Here is a 26,386-nt window from a genome sequence, read left to right as displayed (position 1 = left end):
CAGTCAGACACGTGGGTTTATGTGTGCTGTCAATAAAGCTGATTGAAATTGAATTTGGGAGAGAGAGGTGTGGAAACAGAGGAGGTGTGTGTTTCTCACCGACTCCACCAGGACCCGTCACACAGCTCCAACACTTCCTCTCTCACATCAGCTCCGCCGCCGCCGCCGCTCATGGAGGAGCCGTCTGAGCGCCACCAGCACCACACGACCGACGGAGAGGATTTTCACTGAGCTCACACCGCAGACATGAAGCTTTTATCCGGAGGCGGAACCGCGCTGCTGCTGCTGCTGCTGCTCGGCCGCTGCTGCTGCATCAGTCCCGGCAGGAGAGGTAGGACCGAGCCCGGGGTGAGAGCTTCGGGGTGAGAGCGCGTCGGTGCGGGAGGGAGGGAGCGAGAGTCCGGGGTTAAAGTTCGAAAAGTTCTGATGAGGAACAGATTCAATGATTTCTCTCTTCTTACTGTGAACAGAGAAAGTTTAACATTAAAGCTGAGAAACCCAGATTAATCACATTGAATGTCATTTCATTTGATTTACTGCTGGGAACCTCAGTAAATACATAGGAAATCACTGTGATAAGAAAACAGCTCATTCACCTTCCTGTGAACAGGATGACAATCACTGTAAACATCTCAGGTACAAACAGAAATCTGTGGAAACCTCTGAATAAAGTTAAAGGTTAAAGCATGTTATAGGATGTAGTTAATTCTAATGATGGAGTTAAATGTGTCATAAAATTAATTAAAGTTACTGTTACTGTATCAGCTGATTGCAGAAACATCATTTTGAATAAAAGTAAAAGTATCATAAATAATGTTTGTTGTTATGCTTCAGTTTTTATCATCTAGAGATGGAAACAGAGTCAAACAGATTCCTGCTGTAACTGAGTTCAACCTAAAGAAAAGAAACTGAATATCAGTTCTTTTAGATTCAGTCTGGCTCCTCATCAGAACATCACAGGAGAATAAAGGACGTTCATTCATTATTAAACCTTCATTTCCTCCTCTGCTGTTTACTTTGCATTGGAGCCAGATCTCTGAGCTCCTGTGTCCTCACTGTGGCTGTGGAAAACCTGTATCTCCCTGACACTAACTGCTCAGGGTCAGATGTCCTGGGATTATGTCATGTTTTGGTCTGTAGATGTTCCTGTTGTAAGACAGAGATGGAGGTTTATTCAAGTGGTGACCAACAAGTCAAAAAGACATTCAGTTTACTGAGTCAAGGAGGAATTCAGTGATGAACCCTGCAGCCTATAGGGGGCGCTGTCAGGACCACAGACAGAACAACAGACAGTGGTAACAGCTCTGTTTTAATTAAATCACACGTTTATCTCCACATCAGCGAACTGAGGAGATGAGGGGACGTTTAGCTCAAACACACCCAACGACAAAGTGTCCCACAGGGAGAGACAACCTCCGAGAACACACACACACACACACACACACACACACACACACAGTCACATCCTTCCAGATATCTCAGTGTATTAAACCACATCTTTATCAGACTCCAGCATCATCAGGTTGATCTTGTAGCTGTGTACGATGCGACTGCTGCAGCTAACGATTCTTCTCATCATCTGTTAATGATTTCCTCAGTTTAATTCTTTGGTCTATAAAACATCATTAAATAGCTGTCGTCATTTCTAAAAGCCAGAATGTCAAACAAAAGACGTGCTCAAACACATATCCACTTTTTTAGCATTTCTGCTTAAATCGTCTGTCGATCGACTGATTGATTGTTTGAGCTCTAATGTGAATGAAAGTCTTTCTTATTGCCTCATCTTTGCAGTTAGACGGCTCATTCATCCGTACGAGAGCAGCTTGGCTTTTTGTTGACGGCTGGATTAGTTGGCCTCGTGAAACAGTCGGTGCTGGACGCCTGTTTGATTTACTAAGCTGCTTTAATCTGACGGCAGTTTAACTTGTCGCTCCCACGTCTGAAAAAGCAGTTTAACGTAAAAGAGACTCAGAGCACGACTCAAGTCTGAACTGAAAGACAGTAATAATCTGACCTGCAGTCTCTCCCTGCATCTTCATGGCAGCTACAACGATGAATTAATCCTTTGTGCAGAGCATAAAGCTTTAGCTGAGTTTGCTCAGGAGGGACAGCGCCCCCTGTCTGAGTTAGTGCTGTAAACTGATTCCTGGTGGATCACAGCGGAAACACAGAGTGGAGTCAGTGTGTCTGAATCAATGTGGTCAAACAAAATAAAGAGCAGATTTAATTAAAACCACTTCTAACATCCAGAGTGACCTCTGACCCTGAGCATCCTCTGTCTTACTGGATGTTGTCATGTAGAATATTTTACACTCTGCTCTCAGTGATCGTCCTGGTTGGTGTGGAACGTCTTTCAGAAACTTTCTGGAAGATCTAAACTGAGATAAGCGATTGGCTTTCAGTCCTGAGCAGCTTCATGCTGAACTGCCAGTAGGAAAAACAAAAAAACAGTCTTGCCAAGCATGATGGGAACTCGGAATAATGAGTGAATTATGAGCTCTGAGCAAATCTTGGACCAATCAGGTTGTTTGGCTGAAACAAGAGTTTTGTCTCCTGAAAGAAGGAGAATAAAAAACGTAATGAATGACGGGAAGAAACGCTGAGCTGTTCTCTCTGTTGACTGTTATCTCAGTGTGTGTGTGTCTCAGTGTGTGTTCAGATATAAGTGAAAACAGCTGACTGCACTCTCTCTTTGTCTTGACAACAATTTGATTATGGGGAGGATTTTTATGACTGAGTGTGTTTGTCTGACTTTCCTTGTTTTGAATAGACCGTTGTGTTGTTACATTTCTCTGCACAGACAGACAGACAGACTGAGCACCTGCAGGGCAGGGTTGGGGGTACAATTCCCCCTTCATTCACCCATTTTGCATTGATTAAATATGGTGTAATGTCAAGGAGGATGAGCCTGACACGACTCTTGTCATGGGTGATGATCCTCCACATGAAGGTCGGGTCATCCAACAAAGATCCTTGCAGATTTTGACACGCTGCCGCTCCTGCTCAGTGGTGAAGCTGCAAATGTGCACCTGCGGGTGGTCACTGCAGCAGGTGTGATTCAGGTCCTAGAGGTCATGGAAGAGGTTTAAAAAAGACCAAAAGGTCTTTAAGGTTCCACAGGTCCTCCAGACGTATCTGAGGAGGTCAGACGAGGTTCTGACATTCGAGGTTGTAGGGTCACTGAGGATTGTGGGGTAAGATCGTAGTTACCAATGGTTCCTTTTGGGTCCTTGAATGAATTAAGTGGCAGCATGAAGAATTAGTCCTGTTGCTATGGTTACCTGCAGTTTATTGTAAGTTTTACTGCTGCTGCACCGATAATAAAATAAATATCATTTCTCTGGTCGACAGACTTCAGTGATGATAATCTGCACACTCAGCAAATTAGTCATCGATGCAGAAACAAACTGTGTGTGTGTGTGTGTGTGTGTGTGTGTGTGTGTGTGTGAGTCCAGATGAAAGCAGCTGTTTACTGTTCTGTTGTTGAGTTTGTTCTGGATGTTAAAGCTTTTTATATTTGAGCTTCAGCTGCAGTAAATGATGAAACACTGATTGTTGTGACTGCACAGAAGACAGATCTGACCTTCAGTTTGCACACAGAAACTTAACGAATTCTGTGTGTGTGTGTGTGTGTGTGTGTGTGTGTGCGTGTTTCAGCCTTGCTCCTATTGAGTTTGACTTCTTAGGAAGACCTTGGCAGTGTGTGTGCTTGTCTTTGTGTCTCTACATGTGTGTTCCTTTGGAAGCTGCTAACCGAAACTTTACACTGAAAATAAAGAGGACGCCGGAGGCTCGTGGTAACCACGGCGACAGTATTAGCATACTGAGCCGGACTGTATTGACTGAAAACTACAACAACAAACAGCCAGATTCTGAAAACACAAAAAGTGAAGTGAGATCTTGTGGATCTGAGTCTGTGATTGGTTTCTGAACTCCCTCACATCAGGAGCATCCGTCCGTCCGTCCACACTGAGTCTGTCCTCAGTCGTGGATGTCCTGTCGGCAGCAGAGAGGACAAACTGCTGCATGGAGGGATTATGGGACAATGGGCCCCTGGGCACAGACATGTGAAGCCCCCCCTCTTTGTAGTGTCTCTCTCTGTGGCTTTCCATGCACAGTAACGTCCTTCCTACTATAGGTTAGGCATTGCCCACCGGTGCTGCTCAGCTTTATTTAACGTGATTTATAATGAACCAATAATGTATTCATAATTAACCCATGCAGGTGCTTTTGTTTTGTTGGACATACAGCCACAGGTAAAAGGTAAAGCACAGTCTTAATTAAGAAAACTATTAGTCATGAGTTTGCAGAGAGAAAACAAACTGATTGAACATGCAGGGGACACCCAGCTGCTGAAATGAAAGGTTCAGTGATGCATCACATATATCAGCAGGTTTGATAGAGGATGCTCAGGAACATGTGCGCTCAAGTCAAAGCAGTCACATCTGTCAGTCTGTAGGTGGATGAAGTCGCTGCCATTTGAGCTGGTGATGAATCAGAGTAACTATGTGCAGTAGCTGTCCTGTCAGTGACAGCAGAAAGCTGGCAGAGGTGTGTCTGCAGAGGGCTGCAGCAGCAGCAGTGCAGCCTGGGGGATTTTCAGAGCTGGAATGTGAAGAATGTCAATAATGGAGCTCAGAAACCGTTCACAGGATTATACAGGCTTCTCACTCTACCTGCTCTCTGCGCCGTAACATGCAAACTCTGTGTTTGTGGCAGGAGAATGAAAAACGTTTAACCTGTGTTTGACCTTTTCATACCACGCTGCTGTCACTGCTGGATCGGTCCCTGGAGGTCAGAGTTCACACAGAGCTGGATTTGCAGCTGGACGTCAGTCAGCTGTTTTCACACATGTAACCTGCAGCAAAAATCAGCAGGAGGTGTGTTTCTCAGTATTAACACCAGAGCGTTTGTTACATTCCTCTCAGATTACTGAATCAAACAGTTCTCTGTTGTAATGAAGCTGCTACAAGGACGTGTTGGAATTTAACACTTGACTGGTAACTATCATGTTTTAACAGTGTCCAGTCCTGAGTTCATTTTAACTGTTTGCTGAAGACACTCTATATTTTCTTGTTAAAACAACTCATGACTGTAGCTGGTCTCACATGTAAGAGCTTTGGTTGTAACAGACAACGTTTTCAGCTTTAGATGTTTAAATTATTCTCCATCATCAGTCTCATCAGGAGGCGTCTGAATGGTCCCAAACACACAGCCTGAGTCAGAAAGAACCTTCAGAGACATCCCCAATCCTAATCCCACCCACTGACATCTGATTGGTCGTTTGTTTTTCCAGCCGGTGGAAATCAGCGAGCAGAACTCCAGACCTGTTTGATTAACTGAATAAAATCAAAGATGTGATGATTCACAGGTCTGAGACCAGGCACTGATTACAAAATGTTTTTAAAAAGCGTTTCTCAGAAATGATTCACCATCGTTTCAACCATTTCAGACCTTTTCTGACCCGAGCAGCGTCTGCAAGTTGCAGAACTTTCTACCTGCACATGGCAGCCTCCACCAATCAGACTGTTCTTAACAGGTTAGATAAGATCAAGGTTAAAGTTGGGTTTGGAGTTTAGGTCTGACAGGAAGAGCTACCTGAAAAACTTTAGATGAGTTTATCAACTCAGATCATTTCTCCTCACTGCAGCAGAGGACAGAGGACAGAGGACAGAGGACGTGTCCTCAGTCTGTCACCAGTGGATCATCAACACTTAATATGTTAAACACGGAGAAGTTATTCCGTCTTTCTGGAATTTTCCTTGAACTGCAACAGAGTGAGAGAGAAGCAGATTCAATCTGACAAACAAGCACAGTCTCGCTCTGACCTGCAAACACTGCTGCAGGCAGGACACACACACACACACACACACACACAGTGTAACTGAGTTGTGCAGACAAACATGTTCACAGCTCAGATTCAGTGTGATTAGTTAGATGTTCCATTCAGCTTCAGACGGGATCATGTGTCTGTTCACAGCTGAGAGAGAAGAACCTGAGTGACGTCTGCACAGAAAAGATTTACAGTTACTGAAACCATGTGAAAAGATAGAAATACTAGTAAAGCACAAGCATCTCAACAATGAACTAAATGTCCTCAGTTACTTTCCACCACTGGCTGTAGGAGTTCTACAGAGACAAACATGATGAACAGGAAAACTGGATATTTAGTCTGATTGATGGATGTTTAAGGCCCTGCTGTACTCTACTGTAGGATTACTCTGCTGTAGGATTACTCTGCTGTAGGATTACTCTACTGTAGGATTACTCTGCTGTAGGATTACTCTGCTGTAGGATTACTCTGCTGTAGGATTACTCTACTGTAGGATTACTCTGCTGTACTCACAGTGAATCAGGATTTTCACTTGTTCTAATGTGAAAACAAAGTCAAAGTGAAAGTCTGTGGAGCTCAAACCTGCTGAGTGAGTGTTCAACAGGATGACCGATTCTCAGCTGCTCGAGACATTCCTGACGTGTGTGTGTGTGTGGCATTCTGCAGGACAACACTACGTCTGTCTCCTCTCTGTCTCTGTCTCTGTCTCTGTCTGAGTGTCCAGGTTCTGCTACAGACGGTTCACTGAATAGTTATGGCGTCATTAACACTGACGTTGCCATGACCACGGCGTCACTGGCGACCTGTGTCACGTCATCCCCTCCTGTCTCACCCTGGTCACAGGCCAATGAAGGCAAAATGCCAAACAAAACAACTCAGATTCAAACTAACCGTCTATAAACGCAACAGACCGTGTGATTTGTGCTCCAGCCTGTTGTTTCAAAATCATTCAAACTTTATTTTAACAGCCAGTGTCAGTGAACGCACCACTGATTGCACTGACAAGTCAAGGTCCCGCCCACAATGACAGATCAGTGTTGGAGCGTCGTGTCTCTCTCTCTATCAATAAAAACACTTAAACAATCAAATCAAATGTTTCACTGAGTGTTTTCAGAGTACGGCAGAGCAGAACAATCAAAACCTGTCAATGAATATTTGAATTTCAGACGTGTGGAGGAGCCTGAGGCAAGGTGACACTGAAACCATTGATTTCCACTTCATAGTTTTAAGAACAAGCTTTTATGGATCGATCTTGTTTTTTATTTTAGCAGCAACGCCTCTTCTTCCTGCTTCATATTCACGATACAAAGCTTAACTTAATATAATCACTCAGTAAAAACGCCAATACACAGAGATACGTCTGAAACAATAGGAACAGGACTCAAGCAGAAAACTGCAGCTTCATCAGAAAAAGCCTGAGACGCAGCTTCTGCTTTCTTTTTGCTCTTTCTTATTTTAAGCCAGGCGTAGAAACTGTGACTCTGTGCTCAGGTCTCAGAGTCAGTTTTGGTTGTGTTGTTGTTTCTCTGAGAGGAGCACAGATCTGTCTGGTTGAAGGTCGAGGGCAGGATCGCCCTCCATCTTCTCTGTTTTCTTCTCCTCTCCTCTTTGATCTTTTATGAAGATTGATTTTGTCCCGCTGCTCTGTGAAGAACACACTGACTTCGCTCTGTGTGGATGAGGCTCTGACTGTACTTTCATTCAGTGTTTTCTCTCCTCACAGAGGGATTAGCTGCTTCAATGAGGGCCACATAAATACACAAGACAGGAAAAAGAAAAGGGAGAAAAGCCGTGGAAGAGAGAGAGAAAGGAGGAATCACAGGGTGTCTGCTCAGATGTTCAGCTGCTGAACACGAGCTCAACTTCTAACCTGATGCAGAAAATCATAGGAGAACTCCTCCCTGAACAGAAGAGGGGGGTCAGACATTATTAACATCATCAGTCCTTCTGCGTCTCCTCAGAAACCCTGAACACCACCCTGTGTTCAGATGAGGACCTGATTGAGGACTGGTTTCACCTCTCAGGAGAAACACAGACTGAATGCACCTGAGTCTAATCTCTTCTCATTGTTCATATCCACCATTTGTTCCTACAGTTTGATCATGCTGTTTCCTTTTACTAAATTTATTCTTAAGGAGAGAGTTTGATGAGTTTTCCAGGTTAATATTTGAGGAATATAAAAGAACCACATGAATATCATAGAATCAAATTAAATGACTACATGTGTAATAGAGTAAATACAATGATCAGATGATTACATTTGTAGAAACCCTTGGCTGATGTCGAGTGTGTTTTGTCCATCCAGGTCTTAAACAGAGAAGGATGAACTGATCAGATTTTGGTGGTCAAAGGTCAAAGGTCACTCAGAGGTGACAGGGTAATGAACTGTCACTGTGCTGGTTGGTGGAGGCAGTGATTCTAGTTTAACAGGACGTCGCTCTCTCTGCTGCTGAAGTTGGTCTTCTTCTTCTTTCAGCCTTTTTTTGTGGCATCTGTCCAGTACAACACCTGCTGTTACACAGTGTGTGTGTGTGTGTGTGGGGGGGTGAGTACAGGCCACACGCCTCCATGATCCAGATTCATCACTCAGCATTACTTCTCTTATTTTAATGTCGACTTTGATGCTGGAATTAAAAACGATGACCCTGAAGGTCAGGGTGCAGGATCAGGCAGCTGATTGGACGACTCAGACGTCAACAAGAGGTCAGGCTGCCTCAGTGCAGAGAAACAACACGGGGACAGACAGTTATTATGGTGAACACTGACTGTGGTGTTAAAGGGCAGTCAGCAGCTCCTCACTCATTACACATAATTCAATACTGACACACTGCTCCTCTGACAGGCCTGAATGTCGCAATGACAGAGGAAGACACTGAGACAGTGTGTGGGTGCAGGTACAGGTGTGTGTGTTATCTCTTCCTCCATCTCATAGGTTATGAATCAGTTAAATTCTTTGCTCCTCTCTGAGCTCTGATTGGCTGCTGCTGCTGTGATTACGATCACAGAGCACCCACTGGAATTACAGAAACATCTTCAGAAAATGACTGAATCTGCAGCTTTGTACTGAGTCTCAGTGTTTCTGTGTCTGCAGCACAGCGTCACTGGTTCTCTCTCTCTGCTCTCAGAGCGTCGCTTCCAGCCTCAGCAGCCAGATGTTTTCAGAGAAACAGCTGTAAAAAGCCACTGTCCAGCAGACGGCAGACAGCGGGGGTGTTAGTGACTCTGAACCAGACTCAGTGTTTAGAGGAGGTGGAGACCAAACACAGAGCTAAAGAGAGGGAACACTGGACTGAGGTTCACCAGCAGACAAACACCACAACACATGAATCATCATGTTGATCTGGAGCTGCTGGATGTGGAAACAAGCAGCTGTTTGACAACAGGTTCACGTCAGGTTCATGTTAAAACCAGTCTGACACTTCCTGTCTGATGACGCTTTAAAAACAGATTTTAATACGAGGCGGAGCTGCAACATGCAAATATGTTTAATGTCAGTTAAACTGTGTAAACTCTCATCAATCATTTTCTACAGGACGTGTGTGTGTGTGTGTGTGTGTGTTTCTCAGACCTTGGACAGAGGTCAAACACAGATAACACACTTCCAGTCAGAAACCCTCCTCTCTCAAACACAAACTTGTTTTTCAGAACATTTGCGGTTTTCAGAGAACGAGGAGCGACTGCCTTTATTTTACTGTAACATCGTCGTACCTGAAGCTGTGGCTCAGTTTTAACTCACGTCCCCAGTTCGAGAGGTTTACGCTGTTTCCTAACTCTACCGATTACAGGATGGGTCGGTGACTTGCCCGTGGGTCGGTGCTCGATAACAAGATGCAACATGAACATCAGACAGACTCTGAGCTGCCAAAAGGTGGATTGTTTCTCTGGAAGAGGATGGAGCTAGGCTAACAGTTTACAGCTGCTGCCGGTCTCTGTGCTAAGCTAAGCTAACGAGGTCATGGACCTGTGTCTGTGCTGACTGATGAAACAATCTTTGAGACACAGAGAGGGAGGTGGAGGGGTAGACGACCTGTTGTCAGTGATAAATAAGGCAGACTGACCCTGAGAGCTGGAACAGTCTGTCCACACACACACACACACACACACACACACACACACACACACACACACACACACAGTGCTGAAAGAGAATTGGAGGATTTACAAACTTTCCATTTCAAAAAACTAAGTAATGACAGCAACGATGACAACAGCAAAGATTTACTGCTGTTCTTTCTTTCCTTTTCTTTTCTGTTCTTTTCTTTCCTTTTCTGTTCTTTTCTTTCTTTTCTTTTCTGTTCTTTTCTTTTCTTTTCTGTTCTTTTCTTTCCTTTTCTTTTCTGTTCTTTTCTTTTCTTTTCTTTTCTGTTCTTTTCTTTCCTTGCCGTGCTCTCCAGCTCTCGCTGACTCAGCAGAAACATGGAGGCAGAGATGGATAAAGAGGATTTGACAGATCCAGTTTCTTCATGTTCGTTCTCTCTCTGATTCATCTGCTGCTTTATCTCTCCGAGCTGTAACAGGGCGGCGAGAGGATCTGACGTGCATGTGCACACACAGAGTCAACTATAGGTCAAGTTCAGGTTGACCAACAGAGTTAGTCTCTGTGTGTTTCCACAGTCTGATCTATCTGATTCAAACAACTCATATTAGTTACAACACATGCAGTAACCTTAACACACATACCAGTTTGTGCCGTATGAATGTGGGGACATGGGATTGACATTTAAAATGATCAATGACAGGACATTAGATTTAAATTTGATGTTCTTCTATCTCTCATTGCAGTGTGAGACATGATGATGATTATTCATCAGTTTTTCAAGAATCAAAAAACCAGAAACTCTAGATTTAGTTGTTTCTGGAGGAGATGAGCCCCCTCCTGGCTGCCCTGTGATCTGAACTCTGTTTATAGTTTATAGACTAGTAATATATTTCTGACTCATTATTGTTGGGTTAAGTAACAGTCATCACACTGGAGATGTCTTCCAAGCTGCCACAGAAAGCCACAGATCTTTGTCAAAAAAGAAAGAAAGCACAGATGATGTAAGACGTTTTTCCAAACGTTGAGTTCTGGTGTTTCAAATCTGACAGTGACTGAACTGCTGAGACATTAATGAAGCTGTTTGTGACAACAAACATCTGTCTTCACTGCTGTGATGAAAAAGAATTCAGCATTACATTATCCTTGGCCTTCGTACAGAAAACATGCACATACTTCACACTTCACTTCACCCACACCCACAGAGAGAGGGGGGGCTCTTTTCATGTGCACTGTGCCATACAACAGCCGGAGACGTCGTCCAAGAAACACTCTGACACATCAGACCTGTTCCTGAACAAACACTATTGTGTTTATGTGTGTGTCTTTCTATGGTTGTGAGGACAAGTTTTGGTTTGAGACCATCAGCGTTTTGGCTGCTCCTCACAAGACGAGGGTTCGGACTTGGTTTTCTGGTCAGGATTAGGTTTAGGTTAGAGTCAGAGTGAGGTGCATTATGTCAGTGAGCGTCCTCACAGCCACAGAAACACAAAGGTGTGTGTGTGTGTGTGTGTAAACTGAACCTGTGAAGTCGTCACTGTCAGTGTCATTCTAAACTGTATAAACACGGCTGTGACTCTCAGGATTAAGCCACTGAAAGAGATGATACACACCATTTTAGACACGTTTAAAGAACATCATTGTCTCTGATGTCTACCACAAACAAATCACAGAAAAGAATCCTCCTGTTTTTAAGTTTCCTTCAGTATCACAGTAAACAGTGATGCTGTCTGAACATCTGATCACAGCTCACTCAGCTGCTTTAAAACTGTTTCACCAACTCCATGGCAACATCATACTTCCCCTAGTTTTGAGTCCATAAGTGTGCTCACACTGACAATAAGAACCAGGATGGTTGAGTGTGGAACGACGGACGCCATCTTGGCTGCAGAGCAGAGACCAACAATGTGTTTTCAGACTCGTGAAAATGACAGCTGATGTTGCAGGAAACAGGACGAACACACACGACAGTAAAAGTTGAATCTTTAAATGAAGAGAGCGAAGCAGATGTCAAACAGAAAGTCTGTGTTTCAGAGTGGAGCTGTGGAGTTTATCAGGGACTGAGGCTCTGACCAAAGACACTGCTGAGGAGGAAGGAGACAAAGAGAGGAGTAAGGAACAGGAGAAAGGATGGAGTGTTGACACAGGGGCTGGGGAATAAATAGATGACAGAGGAGGAGGAGGGAGGAAGGAAGGAAAGAGGAGACCACAGGGAAGAATGAGTGGGAGGCTGGATGGAAAGAAAGAACGTTTTGATTTAACTGTGATGATTTAACTTAAACCAACCTGAGATACAGAAACTCATTATCAGACAAACTGACACGTGTTCATAATGAGGAACGACAGAGTGATGAAGTGCCTCATGGCCAGAGTGTGTGTGTGTGTGTGTGTGTGTGTGTGTGTCCAGATGTGGACCCCTCTCTCCCTGAGGGTCTGGCCAATGAGCTGCCCCCAGAGTGAGCCATCAGCCAATCAGAGAGAGGCAGAGAGCAGCTGTGTTCTGTTTGTGAAGTTCAGAGTCCTCAGCAGTTCCTGAACTAAAACTTGTATTAACAGAAGGATAAATGATTGATAAGGAATGGGTGATTGATCAGGAGCAGTGACCAGCTGCTGTACTGTGATCCAACGTGAAAGTCTGTCACAATAACTCACTCTCTGTTATTCTGGTTCTTTGTGATAAAGATCTAAACACCACATTATCAGAGTATCAGGTGTCAATCGAGGAAACTAAAGATAAACAGCGTTGGTCCTTTAACAACACAGAGTTTATATAATATCTCTGGGTTCATTATATCCACTCTACATTTAATTTTTCTTTGCTTCTTTTTGTTTCTCCTCCACTTTTGACACCAAGCCTTTGCTCTTGTGTCATCGACATACCTTTGTCCTATTCTTGGTTTAAATCAAGAGTGTTTCCTGCTAATTCCGATCGGGTGTGGAGGAAAAACCTGCAGGACAGGTGACAAACACCTGCAGGCTACGGCCATGACGTTGCTGGACTATCACACACTCAGTGACGTAACTTGAACCCTGTGAAGATTATGTCTCAGAGAGACTCACCACACAGATCAGATCTGCGACTGTGATGTTTAAGAAATAAAATCAAGTCCTCTGATTTAGACTGAACTGAAACTGAGCTGTTTCAGAGGCTTGTAAACTGCTGCAGGCTACAAACACACAGCGATGACAGTGACAGGCTGTCGATGTGTCCTGTAGCTGCTGTTAGACTCGTTTTCTGGGGAAGTAATCTCTGTGAGACACTGTCACACCTTCTGACTCCTCCCTAGATGTTACTTTAAATACTCTGCTTAACATAATGACTTCTTATGAGAAAACATGGCTGTGTTAACGAGCTGAGAAACACAGAGGGAATTCAGAAAACACAATATCACATATTCAGTGGTGGAAAAGAGGTTCAGGTTAAGATTTTACAAATATAAAACTTTGTTAAAACACAACAGAGGTTTCCAGTCTGACCTCATCATGTTTCATACGTCTACAAGTTGTTAGCAGTTTCTAAACTGTTCACATGGTTTCATTTTAAAATGTAAAATTATTCACAATGAACCAAATAAACAGTATATATAATTCATAAACAGGATATTTAAACTTTCAAGACGTTTAGCTCACGTCAGTATCCTCGAAACTAAACTGAAAACATGCTAAAGCCGCAAAGCCTCGTACGCTTCCATTTAGCTCAATGCAGCCAGAACACCAGCATCTAGTGGCCATTAGAGGAACTGCAGAAGACCTCAATAACGTCTGTCTGTCTGTCTGTCTGTCAGTGTGTCAGGGGATGAGTAACCAGCTGACGTTGTTGGGGACTCGTGAAAATCACTACGACAACATGGTGAGGATGTACTCCAACTGCTCCGTGGTCCTGGAGAACCTGGAGGTCACCTACTCTCTGCAGCACCAGGACCTGTCCTTCCTCCAGGTCTGTCTCAAATACTGTCGAATATATCTGTTCTGGTTTTCAGAGCAGCACGGTAGCATCAGTGGGGAGTTTGATTTATTTATTTTAGTATCAAACATACTTTAGATTCCAGATGATTCTTCTCAGCCACTGCTTTTACTTCATTTGTGTGAAAACTGAAACGTTCTGCATTTGCCAAAGATATAAAAAAAATCTTGAGGCCTTTATTTTATAATTATGAGAAAAGGTTCAGGTGGTTTTCAGTCATCACTATTTAAGAAGACAGATGCATGTCAGATGTAGATGAATTTATCTGCTTGGTTTCAGACAGTATGAGATGTTAATGTCATTGAATAATGTCTGTTAACGTCTGTTAGTTACATCAAAAATACTGAACTGATTTATACCATAAATGTTGGTGTGGATCTGGTTGAAGAGGCGTTCCTTAACGTTGCACCTCAGCAGAGGAATGTGTTTTAATGAGTACCAGTCAAGTTACGAGTGTGTCCACATTGTTTCAGGTGTCTTGAGGTGTTAAAGCAACTAAACCAGAACAGGATGCTTCCAGGATGCAAACTCATGCATCAGAAATGCATCACAGTTATCAACATGTCTGACTCTGTTAAATACTGTTTGGTAAAGTATGATTAAAAATTTTCAGCTGACATTTCTATTCAGGTCAGAGAAAACACAGTGACACCGTTTTTCTTTCGAACTATGAGAGAGTGAATCATAATTCTGACACACGTCTCCAGGTTTTTCTACTTTGGTGAAAGCAGCGTGTTTCTGTAGCTGCACACTTCAGTCCTCTTTGTTTCAGTCAGAGTTACATTCTCCTCCTGCCGTGCTGCAGATGTGAACAGGGACCACTTTCAAAACTGACTTTGTGTTACATTTGAGGACACTCCGACATCCGTGAACTGACGCTCGGCTGCCAAACAGTTTTCATAAACGTCAACAGTTGTGAAGCAGAGGTCAGAGTGCCCTCCGTCACATCAGCAGAGGGAGTGCTCACAGCTGCATGTCCAGGAAACAGCAATGTGACTGTGTCTGAACTGTGAAGGAGACTAAACGCTGACAGAGATGGATTAACCCTCTGCAGCAAACTGCACATTTCAACGAATCTGATCATTAACAAGTTACAGATTAATAAACCACCAATCATTTTTAAAGAAGCAGCCTGAAATTACTGAGCTCTGATTTAGAATATGACGTATATATAACTCCGTAATGCTGCATAAATTAGATCAGATAGAAAATATCCAACTGATAACTGATCTTCAGATTTCACTCTCCACAGATGTTTACATATTTTATAATCAAAGAAACCAGTAACAATCACTGAAATCAATCTAAAGACTGAAAATGAGGATGAATTAAAAATGTATGTGATCTGTAGTTAAAAGGCTAAAACACGTCAGGTGATTTCTTTACGTCTCCATTATCTCCTCAGTCCATCCAGGAAGTCGGTGGCTACGTTCTGATCGCTATGAACGATGCCCCTACCATCCCATTGGTCAATCTGAAGCTGATCCGAGGTCAGAACCTCTACGAAGGCCAGTACGCTCTGCTGGTGATGTCCAACTACAACAGGAACCTGACGTCAGCGACGCTCAACTACACCAGCGGGCTGAGACAGCTGCAGCTCAGCAGTCTGACCGGTATGAACATAAACATCTGCCCTGAACACAGAGGAAGACACGTTTTCCTCGCACATGAACAGACCTGGTGGGTAGTTCAAGGGGCCTAGGAGTGCAGAGTTTTCCATCTGAATATACAGAGTGGATGTGTACTGCAGGGAGCCTCTGTTGGCCTTTAATATTAAATACAGACATTTAAATTCTAACTCCTTGGACTTTAGTATTAGTAGTATTAGTAGTAGTATTTATTCTCTTCACCATTTCAGTCTCATTGTTCTCTGCTTCATTTCACTTTACGAGCTGCAGAGGAGTGGCGGGGATGTTACCTCGCTCACTGTCCTGGCAGCGAGCCGGGGCGGGTGGAGCTGGCACCATTTAAAAATCTTCAGTCAACACCAGGCTGAGCTCTGGCAGCAGGAAATAGACCGCACCCACACCAGCTTTGGCTGATGACGTAGATGCTTTACTGTACATGCATCCAGAGAGTTCAGTGTTTACTCTGATCCTCTGCAGCATTAACTGTCCTTAAACAAAGCTCAGTGTTGGCAGAAGGAAGACACGTCTGTTGTTTCGCAGCTTCAGATTTGTGGAGTGGAGGACATGTAGAGACATGTAGAGACGTGTAGAGTGGTTTGGACAGATAAAGTGTGATGTAAATGATGATGATTAGATAACAGTTTAACTGTAGAAACAGGAAACACTGGGTGATAAATACACAGTGCCTCTCACTGATATTTCACGCTGATTAACATGAGACTATTTATGGGACATGGCCTGTGTCTCGTGACTTGAATCCTGTGCTACGACTCTGACTACGACTTTGACTCGAGCTCTGAAGGGCAAGGGAAACCAGGACCAATGACACACGTCCTGCGACATCTTGATGAGACCGACCACACACATCAACACAACAAGATCTGCTGATGAGGAAAACTGAACTGAATCTTCTCCTCACAGAGATCCTCAAAGGAGGGGTGAAGATGACCCACAATCCTTTGCTGTGCAACACTGAGACCATCCAGTGGTGGGACATTGTGGACAAATCCAGCAATCCCAGCATGCTTTTCAAGACGGACACATTTGCCCGTAAATGTAAGTAGAAATAATGATGAGACATTTAGATATTCTGCTGATTCAGCTGTGACCTGCAGGGTGACATTTCATATTGATGTGTGTGTTTCCAGGTGAGAAGTGTGACCCGGGGTGTGTTAACGGTTCGTGTTGGGCAGCAGGACCGGATCACTGCCAGAGATGTAAACACACAGCTCTACATTTTACTCCTGTCACACATTTCAGACTCATTTAAGCCTCTTTGGTTCTTCCTGAGCTCATATTTAGTTTAGAGAGAAACATTCTGACCCTGTTAGCTGAGCTGTCTCTGTGTGTGTGTCTCTACCAGTCACTAAGTTACAGTGTGCAGAGCAGTGCAGCAGAAGGTGTCGGGGTCCAAAACCCATCGACTGCTGTAATGAGCACTGTGCTGCAGGCTGCACCGGACCAAGAGCCACCGACTGCCTGGTCAGTGTTTGTGTGTCTGTGTGTGTCCATACAATCAGCTGCTTTACTTAGTTAGCTGTTACAGTTTGCATGTGTTAAAGAGACCTCTGCAATACAGTCAAGTCCTACGTCAAGACGAGTTTTTAACTGCTGCTCTGTATTTATGAAAAACCCAACTTATCATTATTATTATTATGATCATTCTCACTCTTCCTCTCCAGGCCTGCAGGGATTTTAACGATGACGGCACCTGTAAAGACAACTGTCCTCCTCAGACACTCTACGACCCCAAAACCCACCAGGTGGTCCCCAACCCCAACGCCAAGTTCACCTTCGGAGCAACCTGTGTCAAGGCCTGTCCACGTATGGACTCTTCATTTCACTGAGATCAGCCTTATGATTCATTCTAACAACATCAGCTAGCGTCCCTCACAGACTGTGGATGGTTATCACAGTCACAGTATCATGTGTTGGACACAATTAAAGGGAAATTTCACAGATTTTTTTGCAAAGTAAAAGAAGGTGGGGGTGTGGACTTAGAACAGAAGAAGCCTCAGACTCTTTAAAGTTTGTTTTTTCTCTGTGTACAGATAACTACGTGGTGACAGACGGCTCATGTGTACGAACCTGCAGAGCTGGAATGTACGAGGTGGAGGAGAACGGAGTCCAACGCTGCAAAGCTTGTGAAGGACCCTGTCCTAAAGGTAGAGAGACCTAGAGAGAGACATGGAGAGAGAGAGATGAGCACTGAACAAACACCCTGACAGACTCTTGTGTTCCCTGCAGCCTGTGACGGAGTCGGGGTCGGCTCTCTGATTAACACTATGGCAGTGAACGCCTCCAATATCGAGTCCTTCAGGAACTGCACTAAAATCAATGGGGACATCTCCCTCATTGAGACCTCGTTTACAGGGTGAGATGATCGTCACTGTCCCGTCTCTAACATTCAGTTTGAGACGTTTCCTCAGGCTGTGATGGCCTCAGCTCGATGTCCTGCTCTGTCATGTGATCTGTATTTGACACTGAGAGTTGTTCTGATTGTTTCAGGGACGCTCACTATAAAATCCCCCCCATGGACCCGTCTAAACTGGAGTACTTCAGGACAGTGAAGGAAATCACAGGTAGGTCAAAGATCACAGAGCCTCTCTTCAGTTACACTCATGAAGTTCATATAAAAGCTGCAGAAAAGTTTAATCTTTTACCTCTGTCTGTGTGTGTGTGTGTGTGTGTGTGCTCAAGGTTACCTGCTGATCCAGTCCTGGCCAGAGAATCTGACCTCCCTGTCTGTGTTCGAGAACCTGGAGATCATCAGAGGAAGAACAACTCGATCGTGAGTCTCGCTGTCCTCGGTCTATAAGATCAGAAAACTGACTGTTGAATCAGAGATGATGACGCTCAGATTCATTGTGAGGTTAGGAAAGGGAACAAATACAGCAAAAAGTGAAGCTGCAGCTCCTCAGTCACAGTCAGTTTAAAGGACTATTATATTTTAGCTTAGTTATCTAATGCATAGAGAGAATTATAGAGTTAAACCTTGCTCCACAGTTAATCCATCATCTTTTATTTTCATAGATTCAAAAGCAGTGGTGTGTTTGTGTTGAACGTGATTCTGATCCAGGACCTGCTCTTCCTCCTTCATCTTCATCTTCTTCTCTGTCTCCTCATCTTGTCCTGTGTCTCTTCTCTTCTTTTCAGTTTCCTGTGTGTCAGTGAAGTAAACACAGACTCGGTTCCCTGCCTCCGCAAACAAAAAGTCATGAAAATAAAACTATGAGTAAATTTAAACTGAACTGACAGAGAATCATTTTCAGTTTAAAGTTTATCAGTCTGACTCTGGATGGACGGAGCTAATGTTAGCTCGTTAGCTCAGTAGCTAGCTACCTGTCGAGCTAACTAACGGACTCAGGTGAGGCTAACTCTCCTTCACCGTTACGGAGCCGCTGTTTAACGACAGCAGCTGTTGGTCACATGATGTCTGACGAACAGTCCGTGAGTGACCTTCTCCAGTTACCTGTATCTACCTGTATCTCACTCAGGTGGCTTCCGCTTCCTGTCGCGTTGTTGACGCCATTCAAAGAACCGCCGTGTTCAACAAAGATATTGAAGTGACGTCGAGATAGTTCACTCCGCCCACCGGCACACAGCCAGTGACGCAGATGATCGCGTGGGGGAGTCGGTTATCTCGGCGCTCTTTAATATCTTTGCAGCAGCACAGTTTATATTCACACACCTTAAATCACCAACTGACCAAAGGAATCCCAGTTTGAACCAGAGCTGATCTCAGAGCTGTGATAAACTTTGTGTATTTGTTTCTAGAACTTTTCAGTTTTGTTTGACTGATAAACCAGGATCAGTCTATCACTGCATCCCACCTCCACAAACCAGAGGAAACACGTGTTAGAGGCTGAATATTAAACTCTGTGTCTGAACCTTTGCTCTCCAGTCACCACAGTTTGGTGGTGGTAAAGACGAAGCACCTGCGCTGGCTGGGTCTGCGCTCTCTGAAGGAGGTGAGTGCTGGGAAGGTGATGCTAAAGGACAACCCTGAGCTTTGCTACACCCAACACGACCTGTGGACCCGCCTCTTCAGATCCAGCGACCAGGTCATCATCATGCGGGGGAACCCTCCCCCCAGCATCTGTGGTGAGTTTGTGGACGGTGGTGAGTTCACGTCAGTGTTTAGTGACGACTGGGAAATAACCACCTCTGTTTGTTTTCTCTCACAGAACAACAGAATCGAACCTGTGACACGGAGTGTAAAGATGGAGGCTGCTGGGGTCCAGGTCCCACCATGTGTGTCTCCTGTCTGCACTTTGACCGTAGGGGGCGCTGTGTGGTGTCCTGTAACGTCCTGCAGGGGTGAGAGCGAGAGAACTGATCCCAGGCTCAACAGCACATCAGCAGCAAATTCAGTCTGTGTTACTTATCAAACCCAGATGTGAAAACACCATTATCTGTACCACCTAAAGATTTATCCACTAGGGGGCAGATCAGAGCAATTCATCACCTGGGATATCTTCACTCCATGTAAACATGGTGACACTGAAGGAAGGCGTTCATCAGCATATTTTAGTTTCTCTTACCTGAACACAAAGCTTTGACTTGTGGTTGTTTGTCCTCTGGGGGCTTCTGTCCTGACTCCAGATGTGTCTCTTGGTGTTTTTCTGCAGTGAACCCAGAGAGGTCGAGGTGAACAGCAGCTGTGTCGAGTGTCACCCAGAGTGTCTGCTGAAGACCGGGATCCCGACCTGCCACGGACCGGTCAGTCCAGCTGCTGCTGTCTCATCTGATTTTACAGATTCAAGACGGTTAAACTGATGATGATTTATCACCACAACTGTGGAAAATAAACAGTTAGACTTAAAGACAGCAGATGAACTTCACATCACATCAAAAATATAAAAAGACTAAACATCTGAATATGCCCCCCCCCTGCAGGGTCCAGACCAGTGTTCCCAGTGCGCCCATTTTAAAGACGGCCCCCACTGCGTGCTGCGCTGCCCTCACGGCGTGCTGGGAGACAGAGACACGCTGATCTGGAAATACCCTGACAGCTCAGGCCAGTGTCAGTCCTGCCACCAGAACTGCACCCAGGGGTGAGACCTGACCCATGGTTCAGTCTGCAGAGCTGACCGACACCACTGATGTGAAATAAATCACAAGTGACTCGTGTTTGACTTGAAGGTGTTCTGTGTCTGCAGGTGCTCAGGTCCTGGACTGTCTGGATGCATCGGGTAAAAATAATATTTCTTTAATGTAGAGGGAGGTCGTCCTGAAGCATCTGTGCTCATTCGTTTTCTACATGTTCACCATACTGTGACACTGGTGTTGAATCCTGTCAGTCAACTGATTTTATCACAGCAAAACTAAAGGTTTTTTTGAAGCCTGAAATTATGAAGTGAGATTTCATAACGTGAGCGAAAGTCAGTGAGAGAGTTAATGTAGTTTGCACATTATACATTTGTTTGAACTTGTTCTTGTGCAAAGTAAATAAAATAAACAAAACTAAACTAAGTTTATTGAATTTTGTCTGAAGCAGCTAAAATAACCTGTAATCCACTTTGTTCAGCTAACAACTAAATCATCAAATCTAAATGGGAGTGAATGGGACTTGTCCCTTAGCATTGATGTGTTAAATTTCAATGGTAATCAATGGGAATTCAGAGTTTTGATTTCCATAATAAGATGTTAAATCTGAATGGGAGTCAGTGAGGACACAGTGAACTTGTAGTCTACAGGAGGTCTGGACATTCTACCACTGACTTCAATGGAAAACAATGTGAAATAACTTAATGTGACAAATGTAAACAGGAATCTGTGGGAGAAGAGTCTCTGTTGTGTGTCTCAGGATAATTAATGTTCTCTGTGTGTCCTCACAGTGCTACCACCCACTCCACGCTGGCGGCCAGCGTGGTCGGCGGGCTCTTGGTGGCTGTCATCGTGTCGTTGGTCATCTTTGTGTTGCTACGGCGGCGACGAATCAGGAAGAAGAGGACGACACGCCGCCTGCTGCAGGAGAAAGAGGTGGGAGAGGACGGAGTTGATTTACCAAGTCACCACTGAGTGTCACACATCTGAATCCTGGATGACAAACAGAATATTTAAAATGTGTGTTGTAGCTGGTGGAGCCACTGACTCCGAGTGGTGAAGCTCCAAACCAGGCCCTGCTGAGGATCCTGAAGGAGACAGAGTTCAGGAAGATCCGGGTGCTCGGCTCCGGGGCCTTTGGAACCGTCTTCAAGGTAAGAGTGTTTAACATCACCTCGTTATACTTCCACTGAAGCCACAATGTTGTTGTTGTTAGTTCAGGAAAAGCTTCAGGTGAAGGTGTTGATTTGTTGGTTTGTGTTTGTGTTCAGGGTCTGTGGATCCCTGAAGGAGAGAATGTGAAGATCCCAGTCGCCATCAAAGTTCTGAGAGAGGCCACTTCACCTAAAGCCAACCAAGAAATCCTGGATGTAAGACTTTTTCTTATTTACTTGTTTTTCAGCTTCTTCCTCTTCTGCTACTGCATTGCAAAAACTTTCTCCCCAACACTGACATGCCTGTGTGTGTGTGTGTGTGTGTGTGTGTCCAGGAGGCGTATGTAATGGCGAGCGTGGATCACCCTCATGTGTGTCGTCTCCTGGGAATCTGCCTGACGTCGTCGGTGCAGCTGGTGACTCAGCTGATGCCGTACGGCTGTTTGCTGGACTACGTCCGACACCACAGGGACCACATCGGGGCCCAGTGGCTGCTGAACTGGTGCGTCCAGATCGCCAAGGTGAGCCCAGAATGGATTCTCTCAAAGTCTGACTGTAAACCAGAACCCCCTCTGCTCCTGAGCTCATGTCTCAGTTTACTTTCCTCTAAGAAGAAAATCTCCTCCCTCTGTCTCCACCTGAGGCAGCAGCTCACTTTAAGCCTGCTGAGGCCTATTAGCCTGAGCACAGCAGGAAGGTGTGTGTGTGTGTTGAGACGGTGTTAATCTGTACAATCTGTTTTAAATCTGGTTTGGATCTTTAAGTGCTGGGAAAATCGCAGACAACAAGGTCAAGAGCTCAGTGTAAACCAGTTTAGTCCCTCAGAGCTGCTTCAGAGGTAGAACTGAGTAGAAGCAAAGTAGAATCATCAGGACTGTTGGTCCTAACCCCCTCTTTAAACCTGTGTGTGTGCAGGGGATGAGTTACCTGGAGGAACGTCACCTGGTGCATCGAGACCTGGCGGCGAGGAACGTCCTGGTGAAGACTCCGAACCACGTCAAGATCACAGACTTCGGCCTTGCCAAGCTGCTGACGGCAGACGAGAAGGAGTACCACGCTGATGGAGGAAAGGTGGGTGTTTGTTTCATGTGTTAATGTGACGAAGCTTCAGTCTCCTCATCGTTCCACTGATCTGATGTTAACACCTGCAGGAGTCTCTAAGTTTGTCCCTCTGTGCTCTCTGTAGGTTCCCATTAAGTGGATGGCGTTGGAGTCCATCCTCCAGTGGACGTACACACATCAGAGTGACGTGTGGAGCTACGGTGAGTCAACCTGTGGCTCTCCAGCCTGCTTCAGGCCCTGAGGAAAGTTAGTCAGTCAGACTTCTACCTGCTCTCACTGGATCCACACTCGCTGTTTCTGTTACATGACCTCTGAGTTCTTGTTCTGATCACAGGTGTTGGTTTTTAATGTTGATGTAATGTCACCAACCTGAGTCAGCTGATGCTCTGTGGTCTGCAGGCGTGACCGTATGGGAGCTGATGACGTTCGGCTCCAAGCCGTACGACGGCATCCCGGCCAGCGAGATCGCCTTGGTGCTGGAGAGAGGAGACCGGCTGCCTCAGCCCCCCATCTGCACCATCGACGTCTACATGATCATGGTCAAATGTGAGAGAAATAAATCAGAGCTGCTGACGGTGCCAGAGGAACAGACAGAGGGTTAAAGTGAAGTGATCACAGGGGAACATGAATGTGTTTAAACTTCCTTTCCTCTGCTCAGGTTGGATGATCGAACCGTCCAGTCGTCCAAAGTTCAGAGAGCTGATAGTGGAGTTCTCCAAAATGGCCAGAGACCCGTCCAGATACCTGGTCATACAGGTAAACATCACTTTCATCAGTCGTAAAAACATCTTTTATCTGAGAACTCAGTTTGTTCTAATCACCAGAATCTGATCTGACCTGACTCATGTCTCAGGGGGACCTTCCCAGTCCGTCAGACCGCAGGTTTTACTCTCGCCTGCTGAGCGCCGACGACACCGAGGACATGGTCGATGCTGAAGAATACCTGCTGCCGTACAAGGGAACGGGTAACCATGACAACCACGCCTGCAACGCCACGGTACACACACACACTTTTCTGTCTGAAATGCTCTGCTTAGCCTGCAGCCACCCTGACCTGACCCTGGATCAGAGGGATCTGTCTTACAGACTGAAGCTTTTCTTCCTGAGTTGTGTGTCTGAGGTAAATGTCTCACTGTCTCTGTCTTCATCAGAACGGTCGTCCAGTCAGAGAGAACAGCATCGCTCTGAGATACATCACTGATCCCACCCACAATGCACTGGATAGAGAAGACTTCACCAGCCACGGTACACACCTGTGTGGATTACACCAAATATTACTCACCTTAATCACTCAGCAATTAACAAATGTATAGAGGAGTAAATGTTTAGCTGATGAGTGAATGAACAGTTTATTTCTACAGGACGTTTGAAGAGCAGGAGAATAAGAGTAAATAAATCAGTCAGTAAATAAACAGCTGTTTTTTTCTCAGAGTACATGAACCAGAGTATGAGTGAGACCAGCCGGAGCAGCAGGCTGTCTGAGGTTCTGAATCCCAACTACGAGGACCTGAGTCTGGGCTGGGGTGCCGGCTTACTGCCCCTCCCACAGGGGGATCTGAAGCCGTCCGCTCGAGGTCCAGAGGCACCAGAATACCTGAACACCGCCCAGAACTCGCTGCCCCTACCCGCCAGCGACAGCCTCGACAACCCAGACTACCAGGCTGACTTCCTGCCCCAGGCCACCACCACCACCACTTCTTTAACCGGTAACGGTGTGTTCCTTCCGGCAGCTGAGAACCTGGAGTACCTGGGTCTGGGAGCTGCGCTGCATGCTCCTGTCCGCTAATGGGCAGCAACACCCAGACACTGCAAACTGAAGCTGTGGGTTTTAGTGGCCTCCTCTGATTCAGGCTGCTGACAGGATTTCAATTAACAGGAAACTGACTCACTGGCTCTCTGACAGCTGTCACTGAGGAGGACCAGAGCCAGACTCTTTCCAGGGATTCAAAGCTGCTGCGTCAGGACACAACGTTCTCACCAAACCCCTCAGAAACACAGTGAGCTCCTCAGCAGCAGTGATGATAGTCGCTGGGTCTCAGTCCTCTGGGAGCGCGCTGCAGGAAGATCCAGATGTTAACGACACGATGCACACAAACCAAGAGGCACAAAAACATTTTAAAGCGATTTTCACCTCTTCACCTCCTGTCAGTCTGTGCATGAATTAGTTTGTTGAACTAAAAATGGGAGAAATATGGAAATAAAATCAGGACTGTGAAACTTTTTTTCGAGGTTTAAAAATGTGCAGGAATGATATGATTTGTATCTGATAATTATTATGTGATCAGAGGACAGTGTTGAGGAGCTCTGCTGGTACGGTAGCGCCCCCAGCTGGTGGTGTGAAGACTCTGCAGCTTTCTGCACATCAGAAACAAAAAGTGGAAACTGAGACATTTTTAAATTTCTGTTCTTCAGCTTCACATCACTGCCACCATGATAAAAACAAAAGGAATCAGTCTTCCTGTTTACCATCTATCATCAGTCAATAAATGCTTTATTAATAAATAAATGGCAGCTGTGAGGACATGTTGAAGTGTTCATTAATGTACAGTATTTGTTCTAACTTCTCCTGTGAACATATTTGACTCCAGCTGTGGTTGGTTATATTGTCCTTCACTGTCCACAGGAGGAGTTAGAGCAGTTAACAAATACATTAATAAACACATTGATCTGTATTATAGTCTGTTATAAACTGGCAAATATATATTCAATATTTACATTATTACTTTCAGCTAAATATGGTAAAGTGGTTTCTTTAGAAATCTTTTTAGTTCAACAGTCCACATGTATTTCTGCTCTGTAGAAGAGACTGAGCAGAGACTGTTTGGATGAACAGTGTTTCTGTCAGATGAGCAAAACCTTTTGTTGTCACATGACTTGAAATGCTGAGTTAAGCTGAGATTTTTTTCTGTTTATTTTAATGTGGATCAGTTTTGATGAATTTCTCCTGAGGTGTTTATTTCTCTTCTTTACTTGACGAGAATGAGCCGATCACCTGTTTCACTGTTACTGCACAATGTTCACTGTTACTGCTTGTTACTGTTTGTCACTGTTAAAGGAACTGAACAGAGCTGAGAGACGCTTTGGCTGCTGATCAGTCTCCAGGTTCTCCAGGATTTTAATTATTCCTCTCATTATCTCAAGATAACAAACAGACAAAACGTTTTCTCCAGAGCTGAGGTCACTTTTAAAGCCTTCAGGAGACAGTTTGATCAGGACTTCAGTCTGAGACCCGAACAGGAAAGACAGTTGGCCAAGACCAGGACCAAGACAAACCATCTAAGGACCAGACTTCAGGTCTACAGCTCTGCCTCTGCAGAGGATGAAATCTGGCTTTGTTTTCTGGAGAAAACGAGTGAATTAAAGTCCTGATGTTGAGATAATGAACCTAAAATCTACTGAGCTCTTGTAGAGACACTGAGGAGTCACACTGAATGTCAATGTCCATGTTTTGATCTTGTTAAATGTGAATTTAGTTGTGGAGCCTCTGACAGCTCCACACCTTGGTTGTTTACAGGACACAGCAAACCTGCTGACAAACATTAAAGTTGTTGTTTCCATTTTATTGTTTGACATTGGATGAAGATAAATATCTACTCAATGATATATTGTCCTCAACACGCTGCTGAGAAAAGGCAGCCATTTTATTTTACCCAGAAACAC

General features: G+C 44.8%; 1 protein-coding gene across 1 annotated transcript; it reads left to right on the top strand.

Annotated features, from left to right (window-relative positions):
- Window positions 1–26,283, top strand: LOC108894667 (melanoma receptor tyrosine-protein kinase). Its single transcript, XM_018693310.2, has 27 exons — window positions 1–331; window positions 13,655–13,806; window positions 15,239–15,446; window positions 16,383–16,517; window positions 16,610–16,678; window positions 16,825–16,943; window positions 17,144–17,285; window positions 17,513–17,626; window positions 17,709–17,835; window positions 17,970–18,043; window positions 18,162–18,252; window positions 19,366–19,565; window positions 19,649–19,781; window positions 20,093–20,183; window positions 20,361–20,518; window positions 20,624–20,656; window positions 21,302–21,446; window positions 21,542–21,664; window positions 21,782–21,880; window positions 22,000–22,185; window positions 22,580–22,735; window positions 22,851–22,926; window positions 23,126–23,272; window positions 23,385–23,482; window positions 23,580–23,723; window positions 23,878–23,971; window positions 24,157–26,283. The coding sequence occupies exons 1-27, from the start codon at window positions 247–249 to the stop codon at window positions 24,510–24,512; spliced, it is 3,555 nt and encodes a 1,184-aa protein (XP_018548826.1). The 5' UTR covers window positions 1–246; the 3' UTR covers window positions 24,513–26,283.
- The last annotated feature ends 103 nt before the right edge of the window (window positions 26,284–26,386 follow it).

Source organism: Lates calcarifer, unplaced genomic scaffold (genome assembly GCF_001640805.2).
Source record: "Lates calcarifer isolate ASB-BC8 unplaced genomic scaffold, TLL_Latcal_v3 _unitig_3770_quiver_731, whole genome shotgun sequence".
NCBI classification, from domain to species: Eukaryota; Metazoa; Chordata; class Actinopteri; family Centropomidae; genus Lates; species Lates calcarifer.
Note: the sequence above shows the minus strand (reverse complement) of the source record. Positions and strands in the feature narration are given on the sequence as shown.

Excerpts from the sequence above, each read along its gene's own strand:
- LOC108894667 (XM_018693310.2), top strand. The coding sequence starts at position 247 with ATGAAGCTTTTATCCGGAGGCGGAACCGCGCTGCTGCTGCTGCTGCTG. Across the intron at positions 20,184-20,360 it reads TCCCGACCTGCCACGGACCG|GGTCCAGACCAGTGTTCCCA; the intron begins GTCAGTCCAGCT and ends CCCCCCCTGCAG. Across the intron at positions 21,881-21,999 it reads CCAACCAAGAAATCCTGGAT|GAGGCGTATGTAATGGCGAG; the intron begins GTAAGACTTTTT and ends GTGTGTGTCCAG.